Source organism: Sarcophilus harrisii, chromosome 2, assembly GCF_902635505.1.
Source record: "Sarcophilus harrisii chromosome 2, mSarHar1.11, whole genome shotgun sequence".
NCBI classification, from domain to species: domain Eukaryota; kingdom Metazoa; phylum Chordata; class Mammalia; order Dasyuromorphia; family Dasyuridae; genus Sarcophilus; species Sarcophilus harrisii.
In genome coordinates, this window is record NC_045427.1 from 17,147,662 (window position 1) to 17,160,171 (window position 12,510).

Sequence of the window (12,510 nt, forward strand, 5' to 3'; positions counted from 1 at the left end):
TTACCAATCAAACTGCCAAAACATTGTTTTATAGAACTAGAAAAAAAAATAATAACAAAATTCATTTGGAAGAACAAATGCTCAAGAATATCAGGAGAACTAATGAAAAAATTGCAAAGGATCGTAGCTTACAGTACCAAACCTAAAACTATATTATAAAGCAGAAGTCATCAAAACCATTTAGTACTGGCTAAGAAATAGAGTGGTGGATCAGGGGAAGAGATTTGATACACATGACACAATAATCAAAGCCTATAACAATCTAGTATTTGATAAATTCCCAAACTCCAGCCTAGTTTCTGCCATACTAATTACCAACTTTCCCACCAGTTTTTGTCAACTAGTCAGTTATTACCTCATAAACTTGGGTGTTTGAGTTTGTCAAACACTAGATTAGTATAGTCATTAACTATTTTGTCCCGTTAATCCAATGTATTCCACTGATCCACTACTCTATTTCTTAGCCAGTACCAAATGCTTTTTATGACTGCTGTATTATAATATATTTTTATTATACAGCTAGGTTACCTTCATTTGCTTTTTTTCCTTTAATTCCCTTGAAGTTCTTTACTTTTTATTCTTCCAGATGAACCTTATCATTATTATTTTTTAAGATCTCTAAAATTATTTCTTGAGAGTTTGATTGGTATGGCCTTGAATACGTAGATTAATTGATCTACTCATGAATACTTGATAGTTTTCCAATTTATTAGACCTGACTTTATATGTGTGCATGGTGTTTTGTAATTGTGTTCATAAAATGTGTCGTATTTTTTTGTATCTTTAGCACATGATACACATTAGATACTCAATAATTGTTCATGATTGACTAAAGAGAAGTCATACCTGTGGGCCATGCTTTTGATTTTTCTCAGTATCTCTTTTATGAAGCACTGGGAGCTTTTGAGGATAAACCATTTCATAGGCCTTTTTCCTGAGGTCCTCAGTTGCTAGAAGAGAAAAGAAGGAAAGAAAATATTTAATATCCACTATGTCCATCCTCCCAGAAGAAAAAGGATAAATAGAATTAGGGGTTTGTTGTATCCCTGGGTTTATTTGTGAGAATACAGGAAACTTTAAGGAAAATAGTAAAAACTGAAAATAATATATTCAGGCCTTTTCTCAATTATTTTCCTCCTTTGATATTATTATTAATTACACCTTTCTTGATACTTTTCTATCTAGATTTTCATGACACTGCTCTCTCCTGATATTCCTCCCACCTATCCTTTTTCTCCTTTGCTGGATATCTATTCAGATTATGCTCACCAATCCTAGGTACCCCCTCCCCAAGATCTTTCTCTTTTGCCATTACACTATTTCACTTGGTGATCCCATCAGCTCCCACAGATTCTCTCTGCTCTCAGATTGGCTAAAAGGAAGCATGTTTAGTGGAATAAGAGCTAGTCTGGGAGTCAGGAAGAATGGAATTAAACCATATCCTCAAAGAAATACTATGTGATTCTGCGCAAGTTTTTGACCTCTCTGACCCCAACAAATATAAACATAGAGATTGAGTAAAATCTGAAATCAGTAGATCTGGATTTGAATATTGGTTCTCATATATAATAACATAACTTTCTCTCCCCTATTACCACATCAATTCTGAGCTGTTTAGAATAAATTATCTCTTTTTATTTCTAACATGTTGTGAGTACATTTATTTATTACCAAGTTGTATTTTATCAGGGGAACAAAAATGCTACAATGTTAAAAAAAAAAAAAGTAATTATCATAATTAATTGCATTTTTTAAAATCCATCAAGCAGCATCAATCCTGAAGTCAGGAGGACCTGAGTTCAAATCTGGCCTGAGGCATTTAACACTTCCTATCTGTGTGACTCTGGGTAAGTCACTTGATACCAATTGTCTCAGTTAAAAAAAAAAATCCACCAAGCACAAAATAATATCAATGGCACGTTTTGAAGGGTATATAAACTATGTGTAGCTGCCAGGATTGACTCTAAGAGAGAAGTCCAAATGACACTCCTTTTATTAATACTCTCCTGCCTTATTAATACAATGAATAGATAATCTAGAAATAATGTCTCTCAAATCCTTTTAAACTTCATATTATAAATTTTCTTCTTGGAGTATATGCACAATGGTGGAATCTCTAGTTTGAGTATGGGTATATTGATTAATTTGCTTGAATAATTCCATATTGCTCTCCAAAACTGCAATTATTCACAGGGGATAAGTATATAAGACTGGATTTGAACTCATATCTTCTTGACTCCAAGTCCAGAACTCTGTCCATTGTGCCACCTATTGCCCTTATGAAATATTACTGTGCTGTAAAAGAAAATTGTGAATGCAATGAATTCAGTGAACCATGGAAAATGAATGGAGGCAAAGCAGAGCCAAGAAAACTACATTGATTTTGACTACAACAACATAAACAGAAATAACAATTTCTGAAAATTGTTGAAAACAATTGAATGAAAATTTGTTTTTCATGAAATGAAAAGTCAAAGCCAGTGTTTCAAATAATGACATTTTTACTTTCCTGGTTCCTGGCCCACCCTCATACAATTGTTGGTACTAAATACCTCTTGAAATTACTTTGCATTTAGTTAATGTATATCTTACATTTATTATTTATTATAATATTTATCATATATAAAAATGTATACAATATATTTATTTATAAATTATATATTATCATTATGTTTATATCATATATGTATTATTATAAAATTTAAACACTCTTATATTAAACTTATAATATACATACTTCTCCACCAGTAGAATGGAAGGACCTCGAGGACATGGATTATTTTTGTTTTCTCTTGGTATCCAATATAATTGGTAAAATATATGACATGGAGCAGATATTTAATATAGGTGAGAGAAATTATTACTTCTCTCTTATATTAATGACCAATTCTTGAATTAGGACCAGGGTTTTTCAGAGTGCTGGATGTTGTTCAGTGTCTGAAGGAATCCTGGTTGCTCAAATCCATCTTTGGTGGCAGTTGTTGAACCATTCAACTACAAAACCTTCAAAGAATTTAATCTAAGGTGAATTCCATTCTTGAGTGTTCCATTAAGCAAGGTCTGAGCAGAAGCGAACCCCCTTTCTGCCTAGATTGCTCAAAGTGAAATAGACTGGGTTAGAAATAAGTCCCTTTGTACAAGATTGAGTGAGCAGTCATAACCCTCAGCTCCTCATTAGAATAGGTCAGTTTCTCACTATAATATTCATTCTTCTTACTAATTGTTAATCAATCAGGGTTGATTTCCATCCTCAACAACACCTACTCTTCCAAGGGCATATAAAATGTGGAGTGGGTTCCCTGAGGGGTCTTTGACATTTGAGAGTGTCACTGATTCATTTTATAGATTATTGCTCCCATCATTAATGAAATGATTAATTACCCAGAAACACTTTCTCTTGAACTTTGTATCCCTCACAAATACTTATCAAATTAAATTATTTAGTAGAAGAAGAGAAGAGAAGCTTATTGGGAAGATTTGGTTGTCAACCTAAATCACAATATTATTTTTATCACAAATTCAAAAAGCTCTACAACAGAGATTAGTAGCGATCTTGCCCAATTCTTTCATATTATAGATGAGAAAATTAGGATCCATACAGACAAAGCAACTTGTTGAAAGTGACATAGCCAGTGGACAAGACTATACTAGAATGTGTCCTTATGCTATGAATGCATTTTGGCCCTTTGAAAATATTATCTTCATGGTACAAATCACAAGAGGAATTTGAATGTTCCACATGGATTACTTCCATTTCTCGGGTCCCAGACTCTGACATGTCAAGAATTACATTTGTCCCAGGCTCAGGACATCAGTTTGTTAAAGAACAGCAACTAGCCATGTTTCCAGTTTTTCTAGCCATGATCCAATCAATGGAAGTATGGAAAATTCAGTGATCAGAGCTCTATCCTATTTAGAAATCACACCCAAGCAGGGTGAGTGCAAGCCTTTTTCAGATCTTTGATAATTTCCAAATTAAAAGGAGTGTATTTTCTTTTTTCTTGACCTGAAGAGTCAAACTCTTCAGGAACTGTGTGGTATGTCAGCTCACTGCCTCCAGTAGGGACTTCTGCAATGTGTGGGAGGCTGAACTGGGTCTATTCAACACAAAAACATTTACTGAGCAACTGTTATCAACATAAAAACATTTATTGAGCACCTGTTACAGGCAAAGTGTGGTGCGGGATAACTAGAGAGATAAGAGCTAGAGAGACAAAAAGTTCCGATAAGACCTGGCACCTTTCTGTATTAAATTCCCAGGATTCAGTACAAGCACAGAACAGCATAAGAGAAATCCTTAATGCTTGATTATTTTGTCATATATATGCAAAAATCATAAATCATGAAAAAGGTATGGAAAGTGCTATAGGAAGCCCAAAGATGAAGCTTTGAGTTCTCATTCAGTGGCTTGGAAAGCTTCATGGAGTTGGCACAAGTTGAGCCAGGCTTTAAAGCTGGTGATTTCAGCTAGTAAAGAGGAGAAAGGAAGAGTCTAAGCAAATGTATGGAGGCAAGGAAGAACTGTTTGGGTTCAAAGGACAGAGAATAGTTCATTTTGACTAGAGTGTAGACTACATGAAGGCAATAGCTGCCGAGGTTCCCTAGTAAAGAGTGCATCTGTTGTCAGAAGCTGGGATCAGTCCTCAGCTCTGGGTAGTCTTGGACAAGTCTCTTTGTTATTCTTCTATACAATTACCTTATCTATAAAACAAATGGGTTAGATTAAGTACCATCCAGCCTTTCTACCACGCTAGAAATCTAATGCAGTCCCGTATTACTTAGGGTCTTGAATGCCAGGCAAGAGAAGTTTGAAACAGCAGTAAAAAGTTTAAAAAAAAAAAAGAGTGAGAGAAACAGCTCTCTGTGTATATGAGTCCTCCAACTCTAAATTTCAAAGATTTTCTAAGTTTTTTTTTTTAATCTAAAGTAACCCTTGGATTAGAAAGACCCATGAATCTGGATTTTTGGAACTTCCATAGAACAAATGCTGCATGCCTTTATTATGTAGTGTCCTGGTTGTGAAAGACAAAACTTTTTTTTTAAGTTTCCTGGGAGACAAAGCAGGTCATTTGGATTTGTGCACCCATCAAGAGTAGTGGGAAAGAAATAAGGGAAATGGGAGATCAGGGATCAGAGGTTCCAGATTCTGACATGTATTAAATATATGTCTTAGAACAAATCACGGAAGTTCCATGGGCTTCACCTGTCAAATTGGAGGATTAGGGCTTTTTTCCTCTAAGTTGCATTACAGCTTAAAATCTGTGATTCCATGACCATCTGGAAGCACTGGACCCCAACAACATCTGCATTTCCATAGCAAGAAGACATGGCTCCCAGGTCTACTTTCAAAACCAGGGTGACCATCTCTGCTGTAGAAATTGTTGGAGTCTTCTCATGGGCATGGCAGAAGCACACTCTAAATTTCATTTCCCTGATTGCTTTAATTCAAACATGGTAGTCATCCAAGAAAAAGTTAGACACTCCCTTCTTACCTGAAGTAGCCTCCAACAACTTTCATTTATTTATTTATTTTCTCCTCCGAGTCATCTCAGTCTCTAGTGTATTCAACATTTAAAATGCTGTGAGTAATGATGTTTGAGGTAATATATAGATTAAGGCAGGAAGTGATAGTATCTCACATCCATAAGCATTTTAATATTCATAATGACTGAAAAAGAAAGGGAGGAAGGGAGGAGGGGAAGGACGGAGGAAGGGAAAGGAAGGAAGGAAGGAAAGAAGGAAGGAAGGAAGGAAGGAAAGAAGGAAGGAAGGAAGGGAAGGAAAGAGGAAGAGAAGGAAGGAAGAGGGAAGGAGGGAGGAAGAAAGAAAGGAATGGAGGAAGGGAGGAAAGGAGAGAGGGAGGGAAGGAGGGAAAGAGGAAGGAAGGGAGGAAGGGAAGAAGCAGTTGCATCACCTAACTGAAACTATCCAGTTTGGTCCTCAGTAAGTATATCTCACAGGTTGTTTCTTGATCTTCCTTCTTGAAGAGGACCATGACATCAGGAAAGATATGTCATGAATTATAAATAAATTAGATTTAAGTGAGGGAAAGCTGTGCAAAGTCACCAGCCTCGCTTTCAACTATGAAGTAGCCAAGAAAGTAACATGACACAGGAGCAAGATCAGTAGCTTCAAATTCAGAAGTTCTGAATTCAAATCCTGCCTCAGATGTTCATTACCTGTGTCACTTTGGCCAAGTCACTTAAACTCCCTTGGGCTCTGAGGTCCCTATGCCTCCCAGATCCGTGGTGCTGTGATCAAGTAGCTGTTAGCACAGTGGGTAGAGCTGTAGTCTGGAGACCTGAGTTCTGATCTGGCCTCAGACACCCACTAACTATGCATCCTGGAGCAAACCCCTTCATTCTACTTGCCTCACTTCCTCATCTCCAAAATGATTTAGAGAAGGAAATGGAAAACTGCTCCAGTGTCTTTGCCAAAAACATCCCAAATGGAGTCACAAAGAGCTGGACTAGACATTACAGCAATGATCCTTTGATCATTTTAGGAGGATATTATGGTCCTCTTTTTACACACAAAGAAACTGAAGCTTGGAGAGGCTTAATGACTTAAATACAGCTAGTAAGCATCTGAGGCAGCATTTAACCCAAGTCTCATGTTTGGTCCATTATACCAGACTGCGTTTTAAGTAAGCTAGCTCATTAGAAAGAATCACAATCCCATGAAGCTTGGATTGTTGCCTCAAGGACTTTCTATTTAACCTCAGATAATGGAAAAAATTAAATTCACTCAAATACCATGAGTTTGTTATTTGGTTTTGCCTAAATGGTTTTCTTTGCTTCATGGGAAGGATTCAATAACAAATCAGGAAACAACTATTTAAAAAAGTTATAAATAAAATGTTTTAAAAGTTAAAAAAAATAAATTAACAAGCATTTGGTCACCAAAGCTCTTCTGCACATTCTTCATCTTGTTGCTAGGATATTATTTTGTTTTACTTTTTTTTTAAACTTCTATAATCATAATCATAATCAAGGTCATGTTTAACATTTGAATGATTTCAGGGTTTTTTTTATTCTTTGTCTTCATTCCTACATTAACCTTGAAGTTTTGTTCAATTCAGCTAAATGGAGATTTCTGCCATCACCGATGAACAGAAGCAGCTGAGAAGGTTATTGAAACTGCTACTTCCAGGCCAGCCATGATATACTGGTGAGGAGCTGATTAGAGCTCTCCTCCCTCAAAAACAACCTTGGGTTTACTTTATATGAATATTGTAGCTATTTATATGTAGACACATTATATTCCTTTCCAGATCATGAGTTCTTTGACAGCAGGACTCATCCCATTGTTGGTTTTGTTCTCCCGGCATAATGCCTGACATATAACTGGCACTTGATATATATAGACTTGCTGGTTTATTGATTACTTGATTTCCTGAATAGTTCATTCCCAAAGTCTTGAGACTCCATAGGAGACATCCAATCAAAGGCAAAGACATAGGCAGAAACCACTGATAATGAACTGAAATCCTACCTTTATTCTGAGAAATGAGCAGAAATATCCACAGGAGAAAGCCCAAGACCATGCTGGAGACGCTGACACAGGGAGAGAGGCCGAGAGAAGCTGAAGAAGGGCTCTGTGTACTCTGTCCTTTGGCTTACCTTGTACTGTGAGCCAAAGTGGGGGTGGCTGGTGGGAGAAAAACCAGAAAGATATGGGATGTTCTTGTCTGGGCACACGGAAGTGTTCCTGAAATCATTACACAACTTTCGAGGAGCTATCCTAACGTGGCTGGTCAGAGCCATTGCCTTTGTGTTCCCAAGCCCCAAACTCCCAATTGTTGAGTAATTTTTCCTTTTCACAGAATTTGCCTTATAATTTCTCTCCTGGCTAGTAGAATTGCCATTTTCCAGATAGTAAGAAAACCAAGTTTTCATTTGGTCCAGAAGATGGAAGGCAAGCACTCTGAGCTGGGCAAACTACTTTCACAAGTTTGTTCCCAATGTTTTTTGTTTTTTGTTTTTTTCTATTTTCTTTCTCTTTTCTGGTATATAAACTGAGGTCTGGGAGGGAAGAAATGAAAGGAAAAAAATGTAGGGTTATCTAAGTGAAATCTGGAAGCAGTCTTGGACCACTAAAGGGATTACTGACAGCAACTCTGGGCATTCTGACTCACTTGCCTGTACTCACTCTCTCTCTCTCTCTCTCTCTCTCTCTCTCTCTGTATCTCTCTTTGTCTGTCTCTATCTTTCTCTTTGCATGTCTCTGTCTCTGTCTCTGAATTTCCCTGTCTCTTTCTCTGTCTCTGTGTGTGTCTCTTTCTTTTTGTATGTCTGTGTGTGTCTATGCCTTTGTCTATCTGTCTCTTTCTCTTTGCATGTCTCTGTCTTTCTTTGTCTCTCTCTTTCTGCCTGTTTTGTCTCTCTTTGCACGTCTTAGTCTCTATGTGTTTCTCTGTACATGTCTCTGCCTCTGTGTGTGTCTGTGTGTCTGTCTTTCTATTTTATACCTGTTTATCACTGTAAAGGAGATCAGTGTGCTGTAAAAATGGCTCTGGGCTCCAGAAGATGCATTGAATTCCTGCCTCTGACACAGACCAGCTTTGTGATCCTGGACAAATCACTTAATTTCTTGCTCTTCTAAGAAACTCTAAAAAAAGTGTACATTGCAAAGAAGCTGTGAACTTGTATGCATAGAACAAATTTCCTCTTCCAACAGTACCCTGTAGCAATTGAATCAGCAATTCAGTCCTCACCATGTAAGAGAGTCTTTTTGGAGTCTTTTTGGTCCAATTGCCACTTAATAATTTGTTCTCTTTACCACCATTCTAATCATTATTGTCATTATTGACACCATCATCATCATCATCATCATCATTATCATCATCCAAAAATGTTTCTTTTACCTTGTGACCCCCAGACTGACTTGTTTTCTGTTCTCCAAACTCAGGACTTGAGCTCCTGCCTCTGTGCTTTTGTTTAGACTGTATACCATGCCTAGAATGCATGCCTTCCATCCCTTGTTTCCTCTTTGATTCCCTGGCTTTCTTCAAGGTTCAGCTCACATTCCTCCTGCTCTTCTGGGAATCCTTCCTTGCTACCTCTCATTGTTAGCACTCGCTCCCCTTTCATTACGATGTATAAGCTTATAGGTTTCTAGCTTGTATGCTCCAATGCCAAGTAGAACAGAAAGTCCTTGAGGCAAGTGGAATTTGAAGGTGGGTTTTTATGTCTATCCTCTGCATGTCTTGTAGAGGGCTGGAACTCTGAAAAGGTGTACTTGAATCCAGAACAGCAGAGTACTTGAGGCTAATTACCTATTCAATGTGAGATAATGGTTCTATAAACACATCCTTAGATGATATGATGATGTGAGGGCTCTCCTCAGGATTGGTGCCTGCTGAATGTGTAGTGCTGAGGTAATTGTAGGGAAGGATTGGAGGGCAGAGGGAGAGGATTGGAGTCTCTCTGTCGTAGCTTGCTCAGCAGGGAAGACTTCAGGTTCCAGACTCTAGAGTCCAGGATTCATCTTTGGCAAGCCTCATGGCAGCTTGCCTGCCTCCTTCACTTCTCCTCCTAAAGACCAAGGACTCTGACTGATCCTGACTCTGACTTATCCTGAGGCCTCCAGAGAGCTAGCTCATACATTACAATGTCTCATAATGTCTTGCACAAAGTAGCATTTGATGACTTCTTGCTGGGTTAGATCACAATATGGTGACTTGATGGTAGGTCAAGTTTTATGAAACATACAGAATATTGGAGGTGGAAAAGACCTTAGACACAGTTGTAGTTGAAAACTTTCATTTTACAAAGGAGGAAACTGAATCCCAAGACTAAATTAAACCCAAAGGCTTACAGTGAGTCAGGAGCCAGACTAGAATTTGAGTCTCTTGACGTATCAACCTATGCCGTGATGACTGCCATTATCTCCCAATTGAATGAAGGCTCTCCCCAGGCCAATGTATTTTTCACTTAATAGGACATATGGTATTTCTGAATTGCAAGTCTATGTTTCTTCTCTGAGCTTAAGGAGGATCAAGACCTGTACTACACTCAATATAATACATCAATTTCATTTGTCATTTAAAGCTTTTCACAGTCTTACTCTGCACTTTCTTTTCATCATAGACTAGCTTATTTTCCCTAAATAGAAAAGGGGAATATCACACATATGTATGTTTGCTTTCCAGGCTAAGGGTCTATTACTCTCCCTCCAACCTTCTGTGCTCCATTCAAACTAACCTTCCAAATTTATGACCAAAGAAGAACTAGAGATTATTATTGAGCACAAACTAGAAAATTGTGATTATATCAAATTGAAACGTTTTTGTACAAACAAAACAAATGCAGACAAGATTAGAAGGGATGCAATAATCTGGGAAAATATTTTTACAGTCAAAGGTTCCAATAAAGTCCTCATTTCCAAAATATATAGAGAACTGACTCTAATTTATAAGAAATCAAGCCATTCTCTGATTAATAAATCAAAAGATATGAAGAGACAATTCTCAGATGAAGAAATTTAAACTATTTCTAGCCATATGAAAAGATGCTCCAAGTCATTATGAGTCAGAGAAATGCAAATTAAGACAACTCTGAGATACCACTACACACCTGTCAGATTGGCTAGAATGACAGGGAAAAATAATGCAGAATGTGGAAGAGGATGTGGCAAAACTGAGACACTGATACACTGTTGGTGGAATTGTGAACACATCCAGCCATTTTGGAGAGTAGTTTAGAACTATGCTCAAAAAGTTATCAAACTGTGCATACCCTTTGATCCAGCAGTGTTACTACTGGGCTTATATCACAAAGAGATCTTAAAGAAGGGAAAGGGACCTGTATGTGCAAGAATGTTTGTGGCAGCCCTCTTTGTAGTAGCCAGAAACTGGAAACTGAGTGGATGCCCATCAATTGGAAAAATGGCTGAATAAATTGTGGTATATGAATATTATGGAATATTATTGTTCTCTAAGAAATGACCGACCAACAGGAGGATTTCAGAAAGGCCTGGAGAGACTGACATGAACTGATGTTGAATGAAATGAGCAGGATCAGGAGATCATTATATACTTCAACAACAATACTGTATGATGATCAATTCTGATGGACGCGGCCCTTTTCAACAATGAGATGAAACAAATCAGTTCCAATAGAACAGTAATGAATTGAACCAGCTATGCCCAGAGAAAGAACTCAGGGAAATGAGTGTGAACCACTATGTAGGATTCCCAATCCTTCCATTTTTGTCTGCCTGAATTTTTTATTTCCTTCACAGGTTAATTGTACAGCATTGACAATTGCCAACCCTTTTGTTCCAATTTTCCCCCTCCTTCCATACCCTTCCCCAGCTGGCAGGTTACCCAATACATGTTAAATATGTTAAAGTGTAAGTTAAATACAATATATGTATTCATATCCATACAGTTATTTTGCTGCATAAGAAAAATCGGACTTTGAAATAGTGTACATTCTCCCCCCAAAAACCTAACCTTCCCATTTTATCTAAGACATAGCATTCAATTTCTCATCTCCCCACATTTGTCTGAGCTGTGTCTGATGTTTGGAATATTCTCTGTCCACCTTTTTATTTCTTTAAGTTTCCTTTAAGCTTCAGTTCAATTACCCTTCCGTGAAGCTCTCCATGATCCAACTTATGATGCCTTCCTCTCTTCTCTTCCCCCTGAAATCACCTCATATGGACTATATATTTTATCTGAACACCAATAAATATACATGTTGTTTTCCCAATAGGTGATAAGTAACTTGATTACAAAAACTGTTGGTTTTACATTTCCAGTGTCTAACACTGACTTGGTGCTTAATAATGGCTTGTTAATTAGTTGACTGATAAAGTCATATAAAGACTATAAAGCTGACTTTGTGGACATAGTCACATAGGCTTAGCTGGATTGGATCTAATCACAGCTATGATCGGAGGTAAATTATGGGGGCATGCTGGGAAAGGAACAGGCCCAACCAGGGTTAGAAAGAAAGCCTACCATTTAGCCTAGTAATGATTCCAGGGAGGAACTCTATACTAAGCATCATGAGTATTATACCCCCTGTTGTCTCTTCTCTATATAAATGTTATCTTCTGCAATAGAATTTAAGTGTCTTGAGGACAGGAACTGATTTTTTTGTTCTTTTTAATTGAGATTCTAGCACAGTGCCTGGCACAATATAAATAGTAAATAAATGTCAATTGATTGATAGATTATAGGTACTTCTTCCTAATCCTCATCACCCAATTTGTCCAAAGAAATAGCATCTCTTTTCTATATCACAATCCAGTTGTACAGGAGAAGCCTTCAGAAAATCACAGAATTTCAGGACCACAAAGACTATCTGTTCCAAATTGCACTTCCACCAAAATTCCCTGTGCAACTTTCCTAACAAGTTGTCATAGTTCCTTGATTTGAAATCTTCCAGTAAGGGAGTAAGGGTCACTTTGGGACAACTCTGAGACATGGATACACAGCAGACAATGCATATACATATATGTGTTTGTGTCTGTGTCTGGTACATATAGATATGTGTATAT

General features: G+C 37.4%; 1 protein-coding gene across 1 annotated transcript in view; it reads right to left on the minus strand.

Annotated features, from left to right (window-relative positions):
* Positions 1 to 7,766, minus strand: part of ADAM7 (ADAM metallopeptidase domain 7) — a 66,898-nt gene extending 59,132 nt beyond the window's left edge. The window contains exons 1-3 of the mRNA XM_031949194.1: positions 7,623 to 7,766; positions 4,007 to 4,097; positions 847 to 950 (exon numbers count right to left, since the gene is read on the minus strand). Coding sequence (XP_031805054.1) covers positions 847 to 950; positions 4,007 to 4,097; positions 7,623 to 7,766 — 339 coding nt within the window. The remainder of the gene's footprint in view (positions 1 to 846; positions 951 to 4,006; positions 4,098 to 7,622) is intronic.
* Between the last annotated feature and the right edge of the window lie 4,744 nt (positions 7,767 to 12,510).